Source organism: Corvus moneduloides, chromosome 17, assembly GCF_009650955.1.
Source record: "Corvus moneduloides isolate bCorMon1 chromosome 17, bCorMon1.pri, whole genome shotgun sequence".
In the NCBI taxonomy this organism is placed as follows: Eukaryota; Metazoa; Chordata; class Aves; order Passeriformes; family Corvidae; genus Corvus; species Corvus moneduloides.
Window position 1 is genome coordinate 632,000 of NC_045492.1, and position 23,160 is coordinate 655,159.

The 23,160-nt window shown below is 52.9% G+C and overlaps 1 protein-coding gene across 15 annotated transcripts in view; it reads left to right on the top strand.

The window, feature by feature from the left end:
- The first annotated feature begins 8,474 nt into the window (after positions 1 to 8,474).
- CHD6 (chromodomain helicase DNA binding protein 6) overlaps positions 8,475 to 23,160 on the top strand; it is a 92,578-nt gene continuing 77,892 nt past the window's right edge. For 12 of the 15 annotated variants that reach the window (XM_032127355.1, XM_032127361.1, XM_032127359.1 and 9 more), the window contains exon 1: positions 9,211 to 9,489. In XM_032127355.1, coding sequence (XP_031983246.1) covers positions 9,226 to 9,489 — 264 coding nt within the window. In that variant the 5' untranslated portion in view covers positions 9,211 to 9,225. Of the gene's footprint in view, positions 8,598 to 9,210; positions 9,490 to 23,160 lie in introns of those variants that run through there. The other 3 variants (XM_032127366.1, XM_032127364.1, XM_032127365.1) reach the window with 1 other exon arrangement.

Genomic DNA, 23,160 nt, shown 5'->3' on the forward strand with positions numbered 1-23,160 from the left:
ACTCACTTGCAAGAAGCAATTTTTGGGGGAGGGACTGACATGCTAATTAATAACTGCAGAGCAGGGGGCTAACAGCAAAAAAAAGGGCAAACAATGCTGGGATGTGTGAGAGGGCTGTGGAGTTGCTGGAGGCAGCTCTGCCCTTCTCCACAGCAGCTGGGAGCAGTGGCTGGAGAAGGCAGCTATGTGTGGACATTGCCCTTTGTGCTGGTTGGAGAGGATCCAGATAAAGATGTCAGAGACATGGAAAGCATGACGGCAAGAAAACACAGCAAAAGTGGGACTGTTTAATTGGTAGGAGGGAGTGAAGGGGGCTGCAGCAGCAGTCTGCTGGAATGTAAATGATTCCTGCAACAAGGAATCTGCCCATGCCAGATAACACAAATAGAATCAAGCTTAGATTATGACAGGGAAAATCAAGGTAGGCAGTGGGAATAATCTTCCCAGTCATAAGAAGGAGGGGCTGGAGTCTCCATTGCTGAGGTTTCTGAGAGAGCCGGGTCCACAACAGCATGGTATTACATGGTATTAGCATTAGCTGGTCCCAAAGGTTCCCTTGTTTTCAGGATTTAACCATTTCTGGGCAAAAACATATGGAAAACCCTTTTAGCTGGGGCCTGGCTGTCCTTATGGCCTGTGAAGAAGCAAAGGTAGAACTGGACAAGAGACATAAAGGGATAAACGGGTCTGTATGGGAGCACCATTGTCACAATCTCACAGAGATGTTGCAGCTGGGGATATCAAACCAGCTTCCCTCAGGAACAGACAGATGGAAAAGTCATAGGAATAAAATGTTGGGGTAAAACAAAGCAGATGAAGCTCATGTGGGCAGCAGACCCCCATACTGAGTGCTCAGTGAGAGCCTGGGGAAAGTGGAGCCTGGTGAGGAAACCTGTCTGGAAACAAAATCAGCTGGGGACAGGGAGAGGAAAATGTGCCAGGCGAGAAACAGTGTGTATAGAGACAAGGGCAGTGTAATTTGAATTTGTGAAATAATTTCTGTTGTCTCAGTCCGAGGCAGTGATGGTCGATGGCTCTGCTTTAGTTGCATGCACTGGATGAGCAGAGCTCACGCTGAGACGGGTGATGGATGCTCAGGGACCTGGCTAATGATAAGCAGCATGTTAAGCACCCTTCACTCTCACTAATTGGAGGAGTGCTCAGAAGCAGCTCTGAGGTGGCAGCTCCAGAGTAATAAGAGCCACAAAACTTGAACAAAAAGTTAAGTCCAGGGGATGTCACTGGGAAACTGCTGGTGGTGGATCTTTCTCCCCCCAGGTAAAACTGCTGTGCACAGTGCCCCTGGGATTAAGTCTGACCAGATGAAGGTGACAGCTTCTGCCACCACAGCTGACCTTGGCAGCACCACATGGGGTCCACAGGGCTCATACAGCACAGGGCAGGAGGACGCAGAATACCACAGCTGCCTGCTCAGTCCTCTTCCTCAGTCCAGGACTGCAGCTGCAGAAAAGCATCAGTAAAAGAAGATTAGGTATAAATTCTTCATAGATTTAAAGTTTTATGTGTAATTTTTGCTCCATACTTGCCTGCAGGATAAGCTGGGCTGTGATACCGTGCCTTGTGGGACAGCCTCCCATGGGGTATGTGGAGTCCTGTGGGGAAGGAGGCTCCCAAATCCTCCCTGTGTGATCCATCACAATCTTATACCCATGCCATGAGCAGGATGCAGTGTTGGACAGACTCCAGGTTTACAGCACTGACAAAGCACAGAGCTCATGCAGGGACAGGGTGAGTGACAGCCCTGTGCACAGCACCCCACCTTCCCTGATATCAATTATCTGCAGCAGCAAGGCCCAGGAAACCATTTAATAATCCCAAATAATCCCACAGGAAAATTTACAACAGTGATCAGATAATTTATCTGATAGAAGCTCTAGAGGACAAGGGAATTTCCTCAAATAACCACATCCACAGAAACCTCTGTCCTTGAATGAGGAATTTCCACTGCAGCCTACCTTGCCAACTCCCTAGACCAAGGCCAAGGGAACATTGGGGTCTCCTGCTTAGCCTGGAGGTTGACTGCTCCTGACACAGCTGGGCAGAGGGAACACAGGCAGGATAATCCCACAAGCAACAAGCAAAACCAGGGCCAAGAGGCAGGCATGTGGGTTGGAGCACCTCCAATCCCATGCGCAGTTCGGGCCACCCCTTCAGCGGCTCATGGAGGAGCCTCCCAGCTCCTCGCTGTTGGCTCCACTGAAGGGCACCTGACACATGGAAATTTTCACAGGGATCAGGCCATGGTGACCCCTGGAGCTGGAGAGTCCTGTGGTGCCCCAGATGTGTCCAAGCATCTCACCTGGGTTTCAAGTGCTCTTCAGATCTCACACTGCACCCCACTCTGCCCTAATTCACTCTGCCACACCAGTCTGGAAGATGTCAAATTCTGCCTTGATGACATGGTTAATTACTCATGGCTGCTCACAGGCTTCACAAGGCTTTAAAATCTGATCCCTCCCCTCCAGCTGCCTGCAGGCTCTGTGTTTCACAGGGGCAGAGGTGTGCTCCAACAGCAGGGAAGGGAAGGAGGTATGCTGCAGCATGAGAGCAACTCCCTCTCCTTCCTGCTGTGTTGGATCTGGCTGGAACCATGGCTGAAGATGGTAGAAAAGGGCCGCAAGAGCAGTTCCATTGTCTAGTTTGCCTCACCACAGGCATTTAGCTGTTGAGCTCTGCTTCTTACCTGCTTTGCAGTGCGGCACCCAGCAGGACCTGGTGGCTGGACCTGCATGTCCCCCTTGACCAGGCAGCCTGGGGATCACTGCCCACCATTGAGTGCTCCCAAGCAAATCCTCCCAAAAGCCCCTTGCAAATGTAACTGATGCTTTTGCTGCTGGTGTGATTACAGCCTCCATCTCCAGTTTCCTGGCTTCAGTCTCTGGAATGGCCCTGACTTCTCCACTGCTGAAGGGGACCCACGACAGCAGCCAGGAGGGCCACCAGCACAAGCAGCAGGGATACATCTGCTCTTGGGATGCAACAGCATGAGCAGCAAGGGCTGGTAAACTTCTGTGCAGCCTGTCTGCAGAACCATGGCCAAGCCTTGCTGGGTGCTGGGTCCCAGGTAGTTCTCCCTGTGTCTGGCAGTGGGCCATGGGCCCATGGACACCCAGGTTTAGAAAATATCCCCTTCAAGGGTGTGAGATGGTTGATGCAGACAGGGATGGGTTTAGCCAAAGCATTTCCCAAATGAATTGACCTTCACTTCAAGCAGAGCAAATCTTTCCCAAATCAAATTACTTTTGTGACAGTCCTGAATCAGCTTAAGGGGGTTTGTTCTAGCAGAGAGCCAGATACATTAGGTTTTGCTCTAAAGGACATGATTTTATGTGATCTCATCCCCCCTTTGAACCCCAGGCCAGAGACCATGAGTGTCTCCAGCCCCTCAGATGGTCCTGCACTATGTCTGGTTCCCAGACACAGGACTCCTGTAGTGGGTACGTGCACAAACCCCCTGGCCCAAACTGAGCCTCTGTCAGCATCTGCACCATGGAGGTAGCAGATGAGTTACCCAACACCCCCGTCACACACAAACTCCAGTCTGAAGTGAAAGATTGGCACTTTCTGATTGTGCCTGTGCTGTGTATGGGGAAGAGTATGCTTGAGGATGCTTGAGCTGACCTAACTGCCAGGTGCAGCATACCCAGGCTGACTGTGACCCGGTGCTATGGCCAAGACATAGTCTGTTCATGCTGATGACTCCAGCACAATAACTCCAGTGGTTTTGCCCAGGTTTTTATCAGCATAAGCAATCTGTATTGAAATCTGCATATAGAGAAGAAGCATTCAGTAAAACCAGCACTGTCTGCTGGTGTACATCTTAACATACCTCATTTATGGTCCATTCAGAAACTATCTTGTGTGTCTACTGTCAAGTCTGCAGGACAGCTTCTGGACAAATGTACCCTTCTGCCTCGCTTTACAAATGGATCATCAAAGAGGGATGGGAGAACTGAAGCTCTGTCCTCAGTTCTGACTTTCATCTGGAAAGCCAGGATGGAGGTCAGACAGAGCACCTTGGTAGCAATGAGAGCCAAGCTTCCCCTCCAGCTGGACCTGGTCAGTGTGGCCATTCATTGGCATGGGAAGATGCCCAGCAGAAAGGAGCTGAGGAATCCCTATGCTGGGACAAGCGGGACAGACTGGCAAGACTATTCTTCGTGTAAAAGCTCCAGAGCCCCAACAAAGCCTCCAGCTTGTAAGGAGACCCCAGGTAACCATCGGAGACACACCAGCCTCCCCAGAACTGGGCAAGTGAAGGATGCTCTGAAATGTGCAAACATTCAGAAGGCCACAAGCCAGGGGTTGCTACAACAGCAGCAGCTGAAACTAATTTACTGGGTTGGAAAAAGCCCTGCATCCCTCTACCACAAGATGCCTATGGCTAACAGCAGTTATCTGCTTCTTTAATGGTCTCTTCAGCCAGCTTCCAAAACCTGCCCTGATCCCAGGTGAGGGCTGCCACCACAGAGAAACCTTTATCTCCCTTGTCTTGTGTCATGGGGTGGGAGATCACCCAGAGGGGACACCAGTCATTCTGCCTGCCCCTGCAGAAGCCCAGCCTGCCCTGAAGGCATCTCTGGAGCATCCCTCTCTGTAATGGAATGAGATCAGCCTGGGAACACTTGGCATTTCTTCAGCCTTGAGGGACTCTGTCCTTTCTGCTGCCAAAGCTGTCCCTGCAGCCGCCAGGGCCTGTCCCTGTGGTGGCAGCATACCCAGCACTGTGCCTGTGGATGCCCGAGGGTTGCCCAGACCCGTGTGTGCCAGCTGGGCACGTGCATCCGCCTGGCCAAAGTGCTGCAGCCCCAAGGTTTGCCCGGGCAATCAGTACTGCCGCTGCATCTTAAGCAGGGATTGGAAGTCTCTGGGGCTCCTGGCCAGGACATGCAGCGCCTTTGGCACTGTTTGCAGGCACGGCACAGAGCTGCGGTGCCTCTCAGCCCAGCACTCTTGGGGGGAGGCTGCACCTTCTGCTGCAAAATCTGCTCTTGAAAAAATCAGCAACTTTTGTGAGTGGCATGTGACGTTGGAGGTCCTCTGTCCCTGGTGGCAGCTTGGCCTCTTGCTGCTCCTCACAGAGCTGCACACAGGGGCTGCCAGAGCAGAGTCACTGCACACAGGGAACGCGATACAGGTCACAACCACCCAACTGGGGATGGCTGATGCTGTGAGTAACCACCTTTGTTTGCATTTTGCTTTTCCTGATTCCACGTAACATTGGTTTCAAGGGAAGTACATAACGGTAATGAGTTTCTCTTTCAGGGTGGGGGACACCTGTAAATCAGGGCCACAGTGGATGTTTGTGCATGTGGTGGGCAGTAGCGTCCACACAGCACATTGCAGGTAAGGATGCAGGTAAGGATGTGTTCTGGTGCCAGGCTGGCCGAGCTCCCTGGGAGGCAGGCTCCTTCTGGGCAGTGAAGTATGGGAGTATCCTGAGCCCAGAGCAATTTTCCCAGGGAAGACTGCCACAATCCCTATTTGTAAATGCTAGAATGTCAGATTATTATTACTGCTACTACTATTATTATTATTACTTCTTAGATCAGAAGAGAATTATCCCAAAGACTGTCTACAGTGATGGGTGCTGGCAGCAACACTGTGTTCCAGGTGATGCCTGACCCCAGCTCTGCTCAGCTGCACTCACAGGGGTTACAGCCTGAGCCCAGGGGGATTTGGAAACAGTCAAACTCAGGATTTAACCCTGTTTTCCAGAGAGGCTGAGGGAGGTTCTAGTACTGGCAGGACGCTGAGGTCACTCAAAAACAAAGCTCATGCTGGCCTTGTGAGGGGACCAGGTGGGAAAGGTCACAGTTTGGGCACGCTCCTCAGTCCTGTGTGGGGGTTGCAAGCACAATGAATTACTGACTCTGGAACAGTTCTCTAAATCACCTCGTCCAAAACACAGCAATCCCACTCTGTAAATAATAAACAGACGTGGCCTGGATTAAGACTGAACTGGCAGATGAGTTTCTGTTATAAAATCATACATTCTTTTTTTTGTCCAGTATTGGAACCCACAAAATTGAGAAGCCAAGAGAGACATCAGTGCTGGACAACCAAGGTGGGGACACGGCCCTTGAATACAGGTGAAGGAGCGGGGCTGCTTTCTCCTGGTGAAGAGTTAGCAGGGCCTGACCCACCAGCAGTCTGCAAGTACTGATAAAGCAGTTTCAAAGATAATGGACTCAAAACCTTCTTGGCAGTGCCTGGTGATACATTAAGGAGCAGTAACCACAAAGTCCTGAAAGGTTAAGGTGGAATGTTGGGATGGTGCAGCCTTCACAGAGGTCACCAGATGGGTGGGGGAACATCTGGCCACGGAAGGTGCTATGGCTCAGGTAGGCAGAGCCACGGCTGATCTCATCCTGTGCTGATCATCAGCGTGGTGCTGGGAAGGGACCTCTGGAAACCCCTTACATAACCTCTTGTGGTCCTTTTCCATCAAAACTTCTGCAATTCTGTAACAAAGGTGTTATAATGTCTTTCCAAATTACACTTGCCAGGTGAATCTGGCAAGGGAATTTGTGCTTTGCTTTATCCATCCCTAACCCCTGGGCAGCCCATTTTACATGTACAGCAATGAGCCACTCCTTTAGAGACCAACTGAGCAAAAAGTGGTTGATCTGCAAATAAGGTGCTTTGGTTTCCTGGTTATAAAATACCAATTAATTCCATGTTAACAGGCATTCTTCGCTCTGAGGCTGAAGTGCTGCTCTAGAGACGGAGCGAAGATACAGCACAGGATGATGTTGGTTTGCCAAAGGTTGCCTGGTGCAGGATGAACACATCAGGTACAGGCAAGGCTGGTGGATAGAGAAGGAGCAGGCAGGACTAGAGAATGGGGAAGGCACTGGAGAGGAATACTGCATGTGTGCTGGCCTTCTGTAAGCAGAAAGAATCTGAACCTGGGGACAGGAAAGACAAAACATACACATGAGATCTCAGCAGTGTCCACCAGTGCCATCCGTAGGCAAGGAGCCAGACTGAGGGAGGAGAAAGGATGGAGGGTGGAGATGTGGGTTGGAGCAAGCAAGAAAGGATAAAGGAGAATGCTGTGGAGAAGGAAGACTTGCTTCACTGGGAAGAGCACAGTATACTGGTCTGTGTGGGGGACTTGGAGGAGCTGTGGAATGGGGTGGATGTAGCTCCGTGATGGATCCATGTCCCTTGGCTGTGTTTAATCTACAAGTGTGCAGTGATACTGCGTGCAGAGGACACCAGCACTGCCCAGTGGTGCTGCCCAGCAGACCTCCATGACCAGTGGAAGAGCTGTATAGCTCTGAGGAGAGCATCTGGGGAAAGCCAGGAGGCATAAAGGGAACATGCCAGCCAGACAGCACAGGACATCAGCGCCAGCTGGTGCTGAACACGCCAAGACTTCAGCACAGGACTGTGCCAGCTTCCCAAGGGGCCTGGCAGGCAGTATGGCTGCATGAGGACTGCCCTGTACTCAGTTCATCAATCCGAGTCGCAGCAGTGCTAATTATCTCCAGCAGTGTGTCTTTTGGTGCCAGAGCATCTCTGCATCAGCAGGGAGGATGGAGTGACTGCACACTGCCAGCTCTGCTCCTCTTCCCCAGCATTCCCACCTTCCCAGGCAGAACAGCAGGCATGGCACTGCGGGCCACCAAAGCGAGGGTGCTGTTGGTCCAGCTGCGGGGTGCTGAGGTGGAGGAGGGACTGAGGGAGCCCTCAACACTGTGTGACCAGGAATAGGCGTCCCAAGGAGGTCTGGTTGTGAGGAATTCCAGTGGAAAACCCACCTCGGCAGGCTTGGCTCACCGTTTTAACTGGTGCTGGACCCGAACCCTGCCGGACCCAAACCTTGCCGGTTGCTCCACGCCAGCTTTCTCCCTGCAGAGGTGGGTCACCCAGCCCGTGCCCTGAGCCTGCTCCCAGCCCGTCTCCTGGAGCACCCCTCTGGGCAGCGGCATTCCCTGGAGCATCCCTCTAGGGGCATTCCCTCCTCCCGGGCCTGTGGCCTCCGAGGCCGCTCCCGCGCTTCGCTTCCACGCGGGGCCGTCCGCGGGCGCCTTCGCACCTCGAGGAGCTCGGCGGGGCTGGGCGGCAGCGCCTGCGGGGAGCGCGGCGCGGGAACGGGGCAGACACAGCCCCTCAGCAGGGCCGAGCGGTGCGGTGCGGTGCAGGCAGGTCCCGGGGCGCTGCGGGCAGGTCGCGGCGCGGTGCGGGCGGGCCCCGGCGGGCGGGTCACGGGGCGGGGCTCGGGCCCGGTTCACATCCGGGCAACGCGCGGCGAGCGCGGACGTGGAGCGCGCGGGCGGGGCGGTGGCGCGCGGGGGCGGCGGCGCGGCCAATCAGCGCCGCGCTCTCATCGGTGCAAACAGGAGCACAATGGAGCGAGCGGCGGGCGCGCTGCAGCCAAGCTTGGCGCGAGCGCCGCGCGGCTGACGGGCCGGCCCGCCAATGGGCGGCGGCGCGCGGCTCTGGGCAGCCAATGGGCGCACCGCGGGGGCGGGCCCGGGCGAGGTTAGGGTGTCCTTGCAGGGTGCTGGGCTAAACTTCACCAAATAAAAGCTGTTTGTGTTGGGGCGGCTGCGGAGCCATTTTGGGTAAGTTCTGCCCCGAACTTTGGGTTCGCCCGCCCGGCGGGGCCGGGGCGGCAGCGGGGCCGCGCCGGGGCGGTGCTATGAATGAAGGCGGCGGCGGCGGCGCGGGCCGCGGCGCGGGCGGGCGGGGGCCAGGGCGGCCGCCGGCCCTGTCATGGCTCCGGCCGCGGGGAGGGGCGGCGGCGCCCCCGGGTCCCTCCGCGCCGCCCTCCCCCGCCCCCCGGACCGCGGCAGCGCGGGGGGGCCGCGGCCCCTCTCACCGGCCCTGCCGTCCGCCCCCGACCGGGCCTCGCCAGCTCCGGGCCGGCAGCGCGGGGCCGGGCGCCCCCAGCAGCGGCGGCGGGTCCCGGGGCGTGCGGGGCCGGGGGCGGAGGCGGGGCGGGCTCCCCACGGCGCTGCGTGGAGGCTCCTCCCGGCCGGGGAGGGGGGAGCGAGCCCCCCCCCCCGGGTGCGGGGTGCCGGAGCCCGCCCGCGGGGCGCAGTTACCCCCTGGCATCTCGGCTGCGGTGCTCAAGAATATCAATATTTAAGTCTTTAAACTTGGCGGTCGGGGGGAAGCGGGTTCCTTGGCTTGCTGGAGGCCCCCGGGGCGCGGGCTGCCCGGCCCCGCCGAGCCGCGGCGCGGAGGGGGATGCGGTGGAAGGGCCGCTCCCGCCGCGCCGGGCCGCGGGCTCGTCCCTCTCACCGCGGTTCCGTCCCGCTGCGCGCGGAGCAGACGCGGATCCGTTGTGACACCGCAGCCATGTCACAACAGAGGCATCGCAGGCACGGCGGAGCCGCGTCTCGCCGCAGTCGTCGCGCCCGCTGCGTGTCTGTGGCAGCGCCGTGGGGCTCCCGTGTGCTCGCCAGTGGCGTTCACTGGCGATGGAGGTGGATATTAGCCTTGATCAATGAGGTTTGTAGGATGAAGGTTGTGAGAGACACGCACGCAAAAAATACGGGAGGAGGAAGCGAAATCGTCAGCTCGGGTTGCTGCTGCAAGGGTGCACCCGCCTGAGAGCGGGTCCCCCTCTGGTTATCAATTTTCCTGCTGACAACTACACTGAACTCGCAGCGAAGTCGGGGACCGCGGGGCCCAGGCAGGCTGCCTCAGCATACACAGAGTTGGTTCTGCCTGGTCTGCTGCTGGCCTTTGATGTGGTAGAGTTTTTTTGGTAATTTTGCTGTGAAAAATGCTTGTTTTGTTTCTTCAGGGAGTTGGGATGCTTTTAACCAAAAGCCCAGTCTTTTTTCTTGTTTACGTCCTGCTCAGGAAATGCAGCAAATGCTGTTGGGGTTGGAGAATGAGGAGAGACAGATGGAGATGGTTGACTGTGCCTGTGCAGTGTCCGATGGGACTGGGCAGAAGCCTCCAGCTTGAACTGGCCTCCCTGGCAGGGGCTCCTGGGGGGCAGAGAGATGCTGTTATGTTGCTAGATGTTTGTCCCTGACCCCTTCATTTGCAGAGTATCTTTTTAACTGCTGTAGAGTCAATTGGATTAGGGTGTTGCCGGAGGAGAGGAAACACTGAGCTCTCAGGGAGTGTTTTCTCTGCCGTGAAGTGTTGCTGTTGCTTTTGGGCCCTGTTCAGGTGATGGTATGGGAAGAGGTGCTGTCTTGCCTCTCCTCGCCCTTTGTTTACCTTGTTCATGCAGGAGCTCTGCTGTGCTCCTTTGCAGAGAAATTGTAGTTTTGGTCAAACTGTTGAAGTATGGTGCAATAACATCATATTTTGCTCTGGGAGTAAATTCTTCCTGGAGTAAATAAGTTGTTTCTCTTGCAAGGCTTTTGGCCTTGAGCTGGGTTGGTTTTGGTTTAGGGCTGCCCCCGGGTTCCTTTCCTGAAAATTGATTCGTCTTCCACTACAAAGTGTAACGTTGTCTGTCTTTGGGAACTCTAATTCAGCCCATGTCTCTGAATTGGTACAGCTGCCTGTTCTTGCAGGTCCTTCAGGAGTGCTGGACATACTGCTGCACTGCCTTCACCGCACAGATAGGCAGCGTGACAGCAGTGGGGTGAAGCTCATTGAATGTTGCCCCTCAGGTGCTTCAAGCTGAAAAACACATTAACTAGGAGAGCTGGATCCTGTGAAAATGTACATGTGTGCCTTGTGCAGCAGAACTGAAAGTACATGTTTTTATTCTTCAAACAAAAGCTGAAGTCAAGGAGAGGACTTTGACTGATCGTGGTTCATTTGCCCTTCGATGAAGTTTGAAGCCCACCCTACAGCCAAGGCTGTTTATTCCTGCCTGTTGTCTCATTCTTCCCAGCAGAAATATGGGCTGCCTTGTCCCTGAGGAGGCAGTTGTAGCCCCTTGCTGCACGCCAATATGGGTACCCTGTGTGAATCTGACACTAAGGCAGCTCTTGCAGTGTTTATCCATGCTGCTGCTGTGAATAATTCACAGCTCTCATGGAAGATGCTGTCAGGGGCCTCGTTACTGTGTTCTGAGTGCTGCTGTCTAGTTTGCTAGTATATGCCTTTTTAATGGCTTGAGTTTACCTTTTCTCCATTGTCCTGCATGGTGGCCTTAGGGGACCATGCTGCTTGTCTTCGAGCAGCTGGCCCTAGGTGTTCCAATGTTAGACCCAGGGGTCAGTGCTGTGGGTCTTCTTGGGGTCTGTTGATTTCTAATGGCTTGGTGGAGGAGGCTCTCAGAGGAGTGTCTTGTTTTCCTGACTGCTTTTTACTGTATTTCTTCAGCAGGAAGTAAATCTCTGCTTCCCTGTACCCCCCAAAAGTGTAGTCTCAATAATTTTTAAGATTTAATCTTCCTTGAGTGATTTTTAATATTTTATCAAGAGTTTCTCCAAACACATAAACTTCTACAGGTGGATAACATAAAGAGTTTCACTGTAGTGGTTTGTGTTATTTCAAGAGAGCTTTGTACAAGCACGTGAACTTGTTTTTGTGAGCTGGGCAACTTTTTGAGACTTGTTTTTTGAGAGGCTGCCAGAGCAGGCCTTTGTGTTTTGCTGTGGTGTCCAGGCCTGTCTGGGCTTTGCGCAGATAAGAGCCGATATCGTCCTCATCAGTGCGCAGGAGAAGCTTGCTCTCAGTAAGGGGGAAGAGCTGATGGGCCTTGTGCTGAGAGTGAGCCTTTGGTGCAGGAATGCAGACTTCTGTGTTGGGTCTGGAAAGCAGGCATGCACAGGGAGGCTGCTCTAAGATTGTCTTAAAGAGACATTGTCAAGCTCAGTGGTTGGATGTCTCACTGGGCCTTGGAGTACTTGAGAGGGCTTGTTTCATTGCTCCTGCAAGTAGCAGTGAATGCATTTCTCCTCACTCATCCCCAATTTCCTGCTTGGGACAATGGAGTCAGCCTCTGGTGTTGGTGGTCCTGCCCTGGTCTGTGAAAACAGAGGCAGAGTGGTTGTTGGAGGCCAACAAGCGCTGTCAAGGGGAGAGAAGATGGTCAGGGTGAAGGGTCTGTATGCAGTGAAGCAGCAGTGTTTGCTGCGGGCAGAGTGTTAGTGACAGCATGCAGGGTTTGTGTTCTTAGCACCCTAAAAACCTATGAAAACAGAATTACCCTTGACTGTGGCAGAGGTGTCAGTGCCTGTGTTGCCATGCATAGTGGTAGCGGGACCAAAATCCTCTAAGGAAGTGCTGGGCCCTGCACAGCACCAGTGCTGTGAGTGCCACACTGGGCAATGCCTGTCCCAGGCTCCAGTGATCATCCAGCACCAGTCCCTGGTGGAATAATAGAGCTGGGGAAAGCTGACCAACCTGGCAGCAAAAGGGGACAAACATGGTTCTCTGGGTGTCAGCTTGTGACATGAGACAAATCTGAGTTTGTTCCTAGTATCTCAGGCTGGTGCAATATGTTTTCTGTGTGATAGGACAATGCATTCAACTTTCCCTTATATGGGAAAATCTGGGATGCAGCCTAGCAATCCGCCAATATGTAGCTAATAATTTTTAGCATTGTTATGTTGGACGTGTCCAGTCAGCCTAAGAATTAGGGTATACCTGGGACACTGTAGCTGGGCTTTAATATTTGAGGCCGGTCTCTGGCAGCTGTCTGGGGAAAGGTTATGACTGTGCTCTAGGGAATGCCTGAGTGCAGTTGGCTCTTTTGGAAGTCAGCTAAAAGCTGGGACAGTTTGTGCCTGAGTGTAGAGCTCCTGCTCTGTGCTGCCCGTGGGCTCAGTCCTTAGAGAGATGCTGGGTTGTGTTAGCACCAGGTGGGGGTCAGGGGAGCTTTTGACCCATCCTTTGTGTGAGGACCTTCTCTCTGTGGAGGAAATATGCCTTGAGGTGAAGGGGTGCATGCTGCTTCCATACCGCAGCCTGTTGTCTCCAAGGCATTCGCAGCCTGTAGTGAGTATAAATCTTGCTCTAACAGGAGCAAAACACTCTTTTTCAGTCCAGAAAAGAAAATAGAAGCGTGGGAACCAAGTCCCAGTCCCTCTTAGTTTTCTGTGTGGGCACTGGAAATGTGCTTGCAGAGGCGCGTTGGGTATGGTTCAAAGAGTGCGGGTGTTACTGTGATGGTGAGGTACTGGCTTGGCCGTGGGGTGCCCATCATATTTTCCAGCCCTGGTTTCCCCTTGAGGGATGCTGCTTCATGTTATTATGAATGTCTGTCCTCTGAGGTACAGCATGCCTTCTGCAGGCTTGCCTTTTCCCAAACTTTATGCTGGTTATTTTGGGGTGGTTTGTTTTACCGTGGTGGTTGGGAATTTTTTGGTTTGTGTTTTTCCTGGTGAGATTAAGTTTAGCTCTCTTCTGGTGAAACTTTCTGACACTTGTCTGGTTCTCTCTGCTATTTGGCACAGTTGTGATGGGAAGTCTGTATTGAAGTGCAGGTAATTCATTCCTTCCTTTTGGGGTGACTGTGCTGAAAGCAGGAAAAAGTTATGCTTGTCAGTGTCACGTTTCAGAGTATTTCCTAAATCTTTCTATAAAAGTTTGGGAACTGCGAAGCCCTGCTTCACATCAGAGTAGGAGACAATATCAGGGGTCAGGCTGGTGTTACTCTAGGCCCATGAGCTCGCTGCATGTCCTGCTAATGTGCCTGTTACTGCAAGGGAGGGACAGGTAAGCAGTAGATGGGCAAGGTTGTTTCATTCACTATCTGATGTACAGCCTGGGAGCTCTGGCGCAGGAAAATAGGTGGGAAGGGCATGGGCATGTGTGGGTGACCCCAGCAAAAAGCCTGTGCGAAGGCCTGGTGGGCAAGGCTGGGGGGGGCTGTGCCCCTGTGTCCCTGTGGCTGGCAGCAGACTGGTGTGGAGAAAGAACTTAGTGCCCTTAGTGTTAATACCCCCTGGGATGTAAGTTCCCCACCTCTTCCCCCAGGAGGTATCTCATTTGCATTTCTTTGAAGGCAGAAGCAGGACTTTAGCTAATTGAGGGACTTTAGCTACCAGGCCCTCCCCGTTAGCAACCGCTGCTGGGAGTTGTGCTCCCTCTCTATTGCACTGAAAATAGATATGTTTTGTGGACATAGTTTCATTTTGCACTTCAACTTCTTTACACTGTATGGCTGCCTTGGAAGGTGAATTCCAACATTAGCAATTAGCTACATGCAGGAACAAGGGTGCTACAAACTTACGGGGGACTTCCACTTCTTTGACATATAGGTAGGTTAAGTATTGGTTCTTTAAGAAACATTAATCCCTTGTTATATATGTGCATCGAGGCAGAATTAAAGTTAGTCCTAGGTACAAGAATAAACATTAGTGCTTTGCTATAGATGTGCTGTGAAAGCTGCTATTTTTGTGTGAGCCACTGCCTTGAGTTCTCTAGGTCTTGTGCACAGAGTACTTTTAACTCTCAATCTTTCATCTGCTTTGGTTGAACTTAGAATATACTTTAGATAAAATGAAGTTTAAGTGTTCAATGTCTGTTAATTGAGGATCTGAAAAGAGCCATTTTTGATGACTTCTTTAAGTGCCTGGTGCATCCTTGCTGTACCCTGTGCTTGCTTAGCTTCGGAAGGAGCGCAGTGGGGTGTACGAATGCACAGCCCTTTGCTCCTATTTGTATGCCTCTCTGCTTGTTGCTTTAGGGCAAGCAAAGCCCTGTTTCTCAGTGATCTTTCTCAGTCCCTGCAGGGTGCCCCTCACCAGAGTATCTGAGCCTTTCCCGGCATGCACTTTGGTGCATACATAAAAGCAGGTTTCTCTCCTCCACCGCAGACAGCAGAGACTGTGCTGTTCGCTGCGCAGTGATGTTGCGGGGAGGCTGGCTGAAGCAAGGCTTGTGCTTTCTGTGAAGGTGCTGAGGTTTGTGGTTGCAGATTTGTGGGCCAGTCACAGTGACTGCTCCACCTCCTTGCTCTGGAGGCTGAGAGTTTCTGTCAGAGAATAAAGTCACTGGTTTGGAGTTAGGCCAGTCCCACATTGTGCTTTGAGTGTGAGGACCAGGGTCCTAAATCCCAAAGGCAAAGGAAGGAGTGTGTCCCTGTAGGCACAGGCTCTTTGAAGCTTTTGTAGTTGTAATTTCAAGGAGAGTGCCTTCTGCAAGGGCCATGTATTGAGGTGTGACTCTGCAGCTTGCAGGACCTCTGTGTTTGAATAGGTACAGCTGTGCCCACATCTGACAGGGGATACTGTGTGTGGAAATGTGGTTATCAGCAGATACTGCTCTCTGGTTTCTGGACAGGCTCTCCATTGGCTGCTCTGCTGAGTGGAGCATGGCATTAGGGCTGAGGACAGTGTTCTTAAACCTTTTCCTGGATCCAGCTCTATTTCCTGCTCTTCCTGTCACCCTTAGTTGGATGAGGGAGACAGACACAGAGCAGAAGTGGATTTCTGGTCCTTGTTGCATGATTGTTCCTTCAGAGATGCCTGCTGAAGGAAGGGTTCAGAATATGAGTGGCTTATCCAAGTACAGAGGGAAGAGGACATGTGGAAATCATGTTGGTTTGGACTTCTGACAGGTACGTGCAGTAAGAGTGGGCTAGGACATGGGTCTGTGGGAACCATGCTCTCCTGCTCTGTCCAGAGCTTGCTTACCTGGCTTCCATGTTGCTACATGTCAGAGGAGACTGATGTCTACAGACCTGCCAGGCAAACAGGGACAAGAGTTTCTTGGTAGCTTGATGCAACTGATACCATGTGCTTGCCCACTGGCTGGCTGACCCCATGGTGATGGTGCTGGTTGGCCAGGAGTGTCCAGGGCATCTTCTGTATCTGTGCCCTGAATGAATGCAGCCTGAGTCCAGGAGAGATCTGCAGCTCTGCCTGTGTGCTGTTGGAAGAGGTTTGGTGTGCTCTGGGGTTCCAGTTCTGTTTGGAAAAAGGGACTCTGCAAAGATGGGGCTCTGCAGCCAGCATTAGTGACAGTGGCTTGGCATCCTCTGGCGGGAACCTCTCCTGCCTGTGCCTTCCCTGCCTGTGCAGCTGTGGCTCTCCAGTTTGGCAAGGCTGATGCTCTTGTAACTGTTCCCTGAGCTGGTCTCTGACTAAAGGGGTTTATGAGCTGAGGCAAGAAGGGGCTACCTCTCCTTATGCGCTTTCAGCAGCATTTTACTTGCAGTGTGTCTGTGCAGGCCTTTGTGTGCTCACCATTTCAAAGGGCTACCCAAGTGTATTAAAGCACTGCCTATAGCTGAGGAGCTGGCATCATTGAACCTCAAGCGTCTGCACATGAGGAGTTGATGAATTTCTCTTTGGCACTGTTCTCAGCCTCCCATACTTTAGTCTTTCTTGGGATAGTGTAAAAGACAAATGCAAGGAAACATGATTGAGAAGAACGTCTCATTACAGGTGGCATCGGAACTCTGGAGACTGTTCTCTCAAAGTAACTTCTCAGGCCTGGAGAACAGCAGATTTTGTCTGTTGCTATTCTGGAGCGAGGTTTGCTAGATTTTGTTAGGATGTACAGGCAGAGCAGTTGCCATGAGCTGTGGGACCTCCCCACAGTAAACTCTCAGACTGTGGTTATTTGGAATGTTACCTTCCTGGGTGTTGAGGAACAGCTTGGCTCCCCCAGTACCTGGCCCTGCTGCAGGCAGGGGTCTGCCAGCCAGCCTTTCTGCCCTGCCCTGGAGTGGGTGGCCTGGTTTTGCAGCGCTGGCAGGGCAGGTAAAGCCTGTATGGGTGCAGGAGCCCTTCTCCAACAGGGCAGCATCAATCAAGTGGCCTCTGTAAGGTGGTGTTGGAGCTGTCCTGTGCTTGGAGAGTGAGCAGTGTAGCAAAATGTCCTTCTGCTTGTGGAGATTCCTTCTGTGCCCCCCCAGCCTTTACTGTGTGTGAGAGCACAGACCCTTCTATGCCCCCCCAGCCTTCATTGTGTGTGAGAGTACAGACCAAGCTGAGCTTCCTTTATTACCTGTTTTTTGAGATCCTTACGACCAGGATGCAGTGCTTCCTGGCCCAAAGAAGAACTGCTCACTTATCACGCACTAAGATGTACCTCAGGATCAGCCTTCAATGCCCATGCTCACAAGCTATGGTCTGAGATGTGGCCATGGTAGGCAAAGCAAGGCTGGCCCTGAGCTCCCTTCAGGCACCGTACCCCTCTTGCCACTCTGCCACCCGTGCATGGACGAGGCATTTGGCAAAGCAGTGGTGTCCATCCTGTTGTGAGGCCCTGGAAATGTTTAAAATGCTAACTCTGTTCCTGTGGCCCAGCTGCTGGTGACTTGGCCATGTTTCATTCAGCTCCTTGGATGTGTTTCCTCGGGCACATTCCCATGGGCTACTCATTAGATGAAGCAGGAGGCTGGCAGGAGGGCACCAACTTTTTCTTTCACCCTTTTTCTTTACTGTGGTTATAGCAGGAGAACAATGGGGAATACCTTAGTCAACAGATAACAGGAGCAAACAGGAATGTGGGGACATCAGGTGAATGACTGGCAGGGGTAAGAGTGATCGACTGTGGAGGCGTGTGGCAGGGAGCTTCAGCTGGAGCAGACTGACCGAAATTCCTGAAGGAATGATTTTCAGCATGACTGGACTCCACAGTAGGGTCTCCATCAGTATATGGAGTTGTGGCCAGTGTTGCCGTGCCTTCCCAGCAGGAAATCTGCTCAGGGTGTCAGATGTGTCCTTCATATGTGTCTACAGCCAAGTCTTGAGGTGCATTGCATTTGTTCACCTTCTCAGTAGCCCTGATGTCAGTGTTGATTTTTTTTGTCTCTATTTTACCATTAGAAACTGGAGGCGCAAAGGGTTATAATTGCCTCTGAGGAGCTGTTTGCAGTATGGCAAAGCTGTTTTCTGGCAGCTTGAGTTTGCTGTGCAGAATATTAACAACAGCAAGAGGAGAAGATCTGTGCTTTCAGGAGTGCCATCTCATTTTTTGGCCATCTGCCTTGGGATAGTATGAGTTTGGTGTAGTTTGGGGTATAGCTCTCAAACAGTAACCTTGTAAAAAGTTCTTTGAATTGGCCAGTTGTCAAGGCCTACTGGTTGAGCTGGCTTTTGTCGACCTTTCTTACTAATAAAGGTTAAATTGTGTGCCTGGTGGCTTCTTTCTAGGGACAGTGACCTTGAGGATGGACTTGGACAGCTAAGCGAAGCTCTGAGCTCTTGTGTGTGAGACATAAAAGGCAGCAAGAAAATGTGCAGAGTGCACAGGGTGCTGGTTTTTGCTGAAACCACTATATCCCTCCTGGTAGCTGGAGAGCAGCTGGATGTTTTGCCCTGATGCAAGAAACCTCTGAAGCAGCTGACAGTAACCCCTGTGCTCCCTTGAGCCCAGTAATTCATCAGAGGGTTTTTTCTTACACTACTGGGAAGTCTGGCTCCTCATGACTGCTGGTCCAGGAAGCCAGCAGGAGCTAAGCCCACAATTCTTTCTCTGCCCAGGGGTAACAGCCAGGCACTTCAGGGAAGAGAGCCTGCTTCTAGCACTGAGACTGTGTCCTCAGAGCTTCCTTGCCCATTTCCATCTAAAACATAGCTAGGGTTGTGTTCTCACTCTGACCTGAGGCTTTCCACAGCCTCCTTGGCAGCTGAAGCACACCTGCCTTGGCATGCAAGGCTCCCTGCCTTGTGGAGGAGCAGATTGGGTGGACTATCCCAGGCTAAGAGGAGTTGCCCACCAGGCATCTTGTTGGTTGCCAGCTGCATTGTGCTGTCATGAGCAGTGAGCTTCTGGCTCCCACAGGCCAGGAGAGGGGCTGTGAGCTGGCTGCCTCTGGCCTGCAGCAGGGTGCCAGAGGGGTGGGGGAGCTCTGCAAGACGCTGTGGGAGTGACACTTGGCCATAGGCTTTAATGGCTTCAGCAGCTTGGGACTCTCCTGTAGCAAGTAGATACAGATATTGCATTTTTCTTATTTTAAAGTAGGAATTTAGGTGCTGGGAGTGTGATGGGAGAGGTGGGAAGGCTTTATGGCCACTGTAACTGTTCCCTGGACACTCCATTCATGTCCTTCCTTGTTGGCTTGCTGGTCAGCATGCTGGGGCTGGTGAATAAAATAGAAGGAAAATCTGCCACTGGTGATGGAGAAATGGCTTGTTAAAATTTGGCAGACAGGGCAGTTAATTTGGGCTGTGTGGTGGCCTGGATTGGATGCCACACTGGAGTGTGTTTGTGTTTAATGGGTAGCAGAGGTCTGGAAAGTGCCACATCAGAGATTTGCGATGGGCTTTGCTGATGTTGCAGGAGCTTGAGCTAGTGATACTCTTGACAGGGCATGTGAATTGTGCTTGTGGGACACCCCTCTGTAGGGAGCCACTGGGGACCCCGGCATGTGCAGGAGTGCTGCACATGTTCTTGCACACTAATGCGCCCTTACCCATGGAATCATGCCTCTTGGCACTGAGGGTGGTCAAATGCCCGTCCCTGTGGGAGCCCAGACTGCTGGGTGCCAGCTATGAGCCTGGGCAAGCTTGGCTTGTCTCCTTTCTCTCTTGACTGCGTAGGTACTGAATTGTAGAGATTTGATTTATTTTTCCTCTGGTTTTTGCCTTGCTGATGTTGAGGATTAAAATCCACTGCCTGGGGCTTATGAGTAACTGTTTGGAGTCAGACTCTTGGCCAGCAGATCAGAAGGCAATAGACATAGTAGGTTTGAGAAACCCATCCGGCTCCTGGTAGCTCCTGCATATCAGGGTAGCAGGTGATGATGTAGGAAAGGGCACACAGCTGCTGCTGGATGCATCCCCATGATGGGAAAGGGGGTACAGCTGACACTGGGTGCATCCCCACTGCAGACAACCACCTTGCAACTCCTGGTGCCACTTGGGAGTAGTGTGTCCCCTCATTTTGGGCTGTTTATGAAGGTGATGAGGGAAATACATTCTATGATGAGCTCAGGTCTGGTTTCCCTCTCTTTAGCAGCAAGCTGGAGTGCATCTCTTTGTGTGCATGTTGAGTGGCCAGGCACAGCTTTGTGTTCATGATGTGCCTCCACTGAACAAACTGAAGGGGTTTTAGCCATTCTCTGCTTTCTCTTCCCTTGTGCTGTTGGTCCCTGCTCACTGCTGTGCTCACTGGATTCTGCGTGAGCCCTTGGCTCTCAGCCCTCTGGCTCTGTTCAGCTGCTGAAGGTCATTATGGTTATGGTCTTGGGTTAGGAGCTGCATTTGAAAACCCTCCAAAAAGGAGCTATTGCTGGTTCTGCCACGTGAGCTTGTCATGAGAGTCATGAAGTGCAGCTGACTGAAGCTGCATTACCGGGGGCTGTATCCAGCCTGCGTGTACTCTCTTGCTTGTTGGGTGCCAACAGAGCATCCTCTGTGCACAGGCAATGGCACAAGCCCAAGTGTCTCCCCAGGGTCTCTGACGTGGCTGTCGCTGTACGGCTGAGAGCTTGGGAGCAGAGTGTTGGCTTTTTGGAGGGGAATGCTGTGCAGCATCACCATATCGCTTTTCCAAGGGAGCAAATGGCAAGGAGGTTGTGGTGATTTATTGCCTGCCTGTCAAAGTCTTGTTGCCTGTTCTCTTGTGGGGTGGTGGAGTTGGCTGTGGGAAGGTGCTTCAGGTTTGCCATGTACATTTGGTATCCTTATCAGCAGATCTCTTGGCTCCCCTGGCCCCACAGAGAACACAGTTCATTCCCCCCCCGCCTTCTTTCTTTAAAGATATTGTGAGAACAGAAAATTGCTTGCAGCATGGCAGTGTTCCTTGGGGCTTGCTGTTGGTGTGATGCTCTGCCTGTCCTGGACATGTGCACCTGCCTGATGCCTGTTTTCTCCCTTACTCTGGGTTATTTGGACCTCTGTGTATTCTCCTTTTTCCTCTTGCTTCCTTCATCCTGCTCTCCTGCTCAGGAGTGTGGGGCCTGTGCCCTCTTCCCACTGGTGTCAGGGAGCAGTGAGGGAGTGTTAATGGCAGCTGAGAAATGAAGACCACTTGGCTGCTCAGTGAAGACTGTCCTGATGGGATGCTGAGGGAGTCTTGTTTTCTGTAGTTGTGTGAGCAGAGCTGGGAAGCTGCTTCTCCACAGCCTCTGTTTGGGAAGGAGAATATATGCTGTGCTGCCTCGCAGTGAGCTTGCAGACTCCCCAGCCCCCTGCATCACTGCTGCTGCTCCTCTCTTGCTAAACTACTGGGTTATTTTTAACTTGGAAAAATTACAACCCGAGATTGGCATTCTCTACCCCCAGCGGAGAGCTGGAGGCAGGATGTGGGGGAGGCACTGCGGAGGGCTGGGAATGCGGCTCGCCGCTCCAGCAGGCCCGTTTCCAGGGGCTCGTGCCCCCCGCAGCACTGTGCCTGCCGGGCTGCGCGGCAAGGCCGCTTCTTGCTCGGCACGGATGGAGCTTCAGCCTGGATTCCCATGGCGAAGGCACAGAGCAGCTGCAGACACATAAACAAATCCTGCTGCAGCAGGCTGTGGGGAGAGAGCCGTGCTCTGCCTGCCAGGCTGCTTGCGTGACAGCTTGCAGACAGGTAGCTGCTGACGGGGACTGGGTACCTCCTTCAAAGAGTATCCTACAGAGATGCTCTAGGGTGATGGAGTGTGGCTGTGGAGGAGCAGCCAGGTGGATTGCTGTTTTGCCCACTGGAGGAGGCTTTGCTGGACCACACAGCCCTCCCTAATTCAACTTGCAGAGAGCTGTCGGGGTGGAGCCAGGGAGAGAAGTGTCACTCTTGCGCCGTGGTTCTCTTTCACCCCTCCCCTAGCCCTGCCTCTACAGTGTTTTGCAGGCAGTTGTGTTGTCAGTGCGTGTCTCCCCTGCCTGGAGCTCCCCGAGTGATGGGAACACCTTTCTAAATCCGCTGGCAGCGAGATGTTTCTGCAGAGCCTCTTCTCCATGCAGCCCTCAGGAATGTAGTTCCCTGAGTCCCTCTGGATTGCAGCAGACACTCAAGTTTCAAGCTCCGGCAGCTCTGCCGGCTGAGACGTGCCTGTGCAGTCCTGCTTAGGAACAGGGATTGATAAGGTAGCAAGGCTCAAACAGCACCAGAGGACTGCAGATGTGTCTCTTTGCTGTTTGGTCACAGAGAACACTGTTGGTCAAGCCAAGCAGAAGAACAGTGCAGGTTCTGCTCTTGGTCTGTCCCAGCCAGACCTGTCAGTCTTTTACTGCTGCTCACCTTCAATGTGAATGCATCAGGTGCAGAGGGTGGCTGATACATGGGCCCTGCTTGGTTGTCCTTGGGCTTGCTGTCTGCCTTGCCAGCTGCAAAGCTATTGAGGAGGTTCCTCTGACGGGGAGGTGCTGCCAGGGACTGGGGCCTTCTGCTCAAGGTTGCCTGGGAAGGCCTGCCAGATCCTATCAGTTCTGATCTGTAGTCTACTGCTCCATAGCTCTCTTAGTGATTGGGCAGGAGTAGCAGGGGAGCACAGCAAAGCTCTTGGTAAGCAATGGCCAGTCCTTATTTCCCTCAGCTGACTTCAGGCAGATGCAGGCACCCTTCCTGGCTCCTTTGGGAATGATTCTCATTTACTTGTTGAGGCTGGTCCTGTACACCCAGCACTCTGATCCCATTTGGCCTGACATGCTCTGGGCAGTGAGCTGGTGTGAGGCTCTCCAAGCTGTAGGATGTGGTACACAGGCTGTTCCTGTGCCTCTGACCTCAAGTCAGGACTCTGGGAGTTCCTGCCAGAGCAGCAGTACTGATGTCTCAGCTCTACAAAGACCTGATGTGATGCCTGACTCTGACAGAGAAATGACACAGCTCATGTCTTGTTGACACCCAACAAGCAAGAGAGCACGCGCATACTGTATGGTAGGGAACGGCTACTGGCTACTTCTTTTCCTCAAGGCTACAGGGTTTGTTGTCAGGCACAAGACACTGCTCTGTGTTTGAGCCAAGGGCTGCTCCCACAATGGCAGCAGGTGGTGGACAGCAGAGCAGCTCTTGGGCAGCCAGGGCTGTAGTAGCACCCCTTCCCCCAGAGAGCTACTCTGCAGTTTATGTGAGGCAGTGGGGTGTCCCCACCACCCCTGAATGGTGTATACACACACACAAGGACAGCTGCTGACACTGGCACAGGCATTGGTGTGTGGAGCAAAGACAGAGCAGGACCCTTTACTTGGAAGACAGGCTTCTGAAAGCTCTCAGTTGCACCATTGCCTGGTGCCCTTTGTTGCTGCCTTGCGTCTGGCAGGCCTGAGCAGGGCCCTGGTACTGTGTCTGTGGGAGCTGCCTGCAGCTCTTATTTCTAAGACTTCTCATCAGTGTGTACTGTGTCCTCTGCCGGTGTTAGGACAGGTTAGCCCTGACATCCTCAGG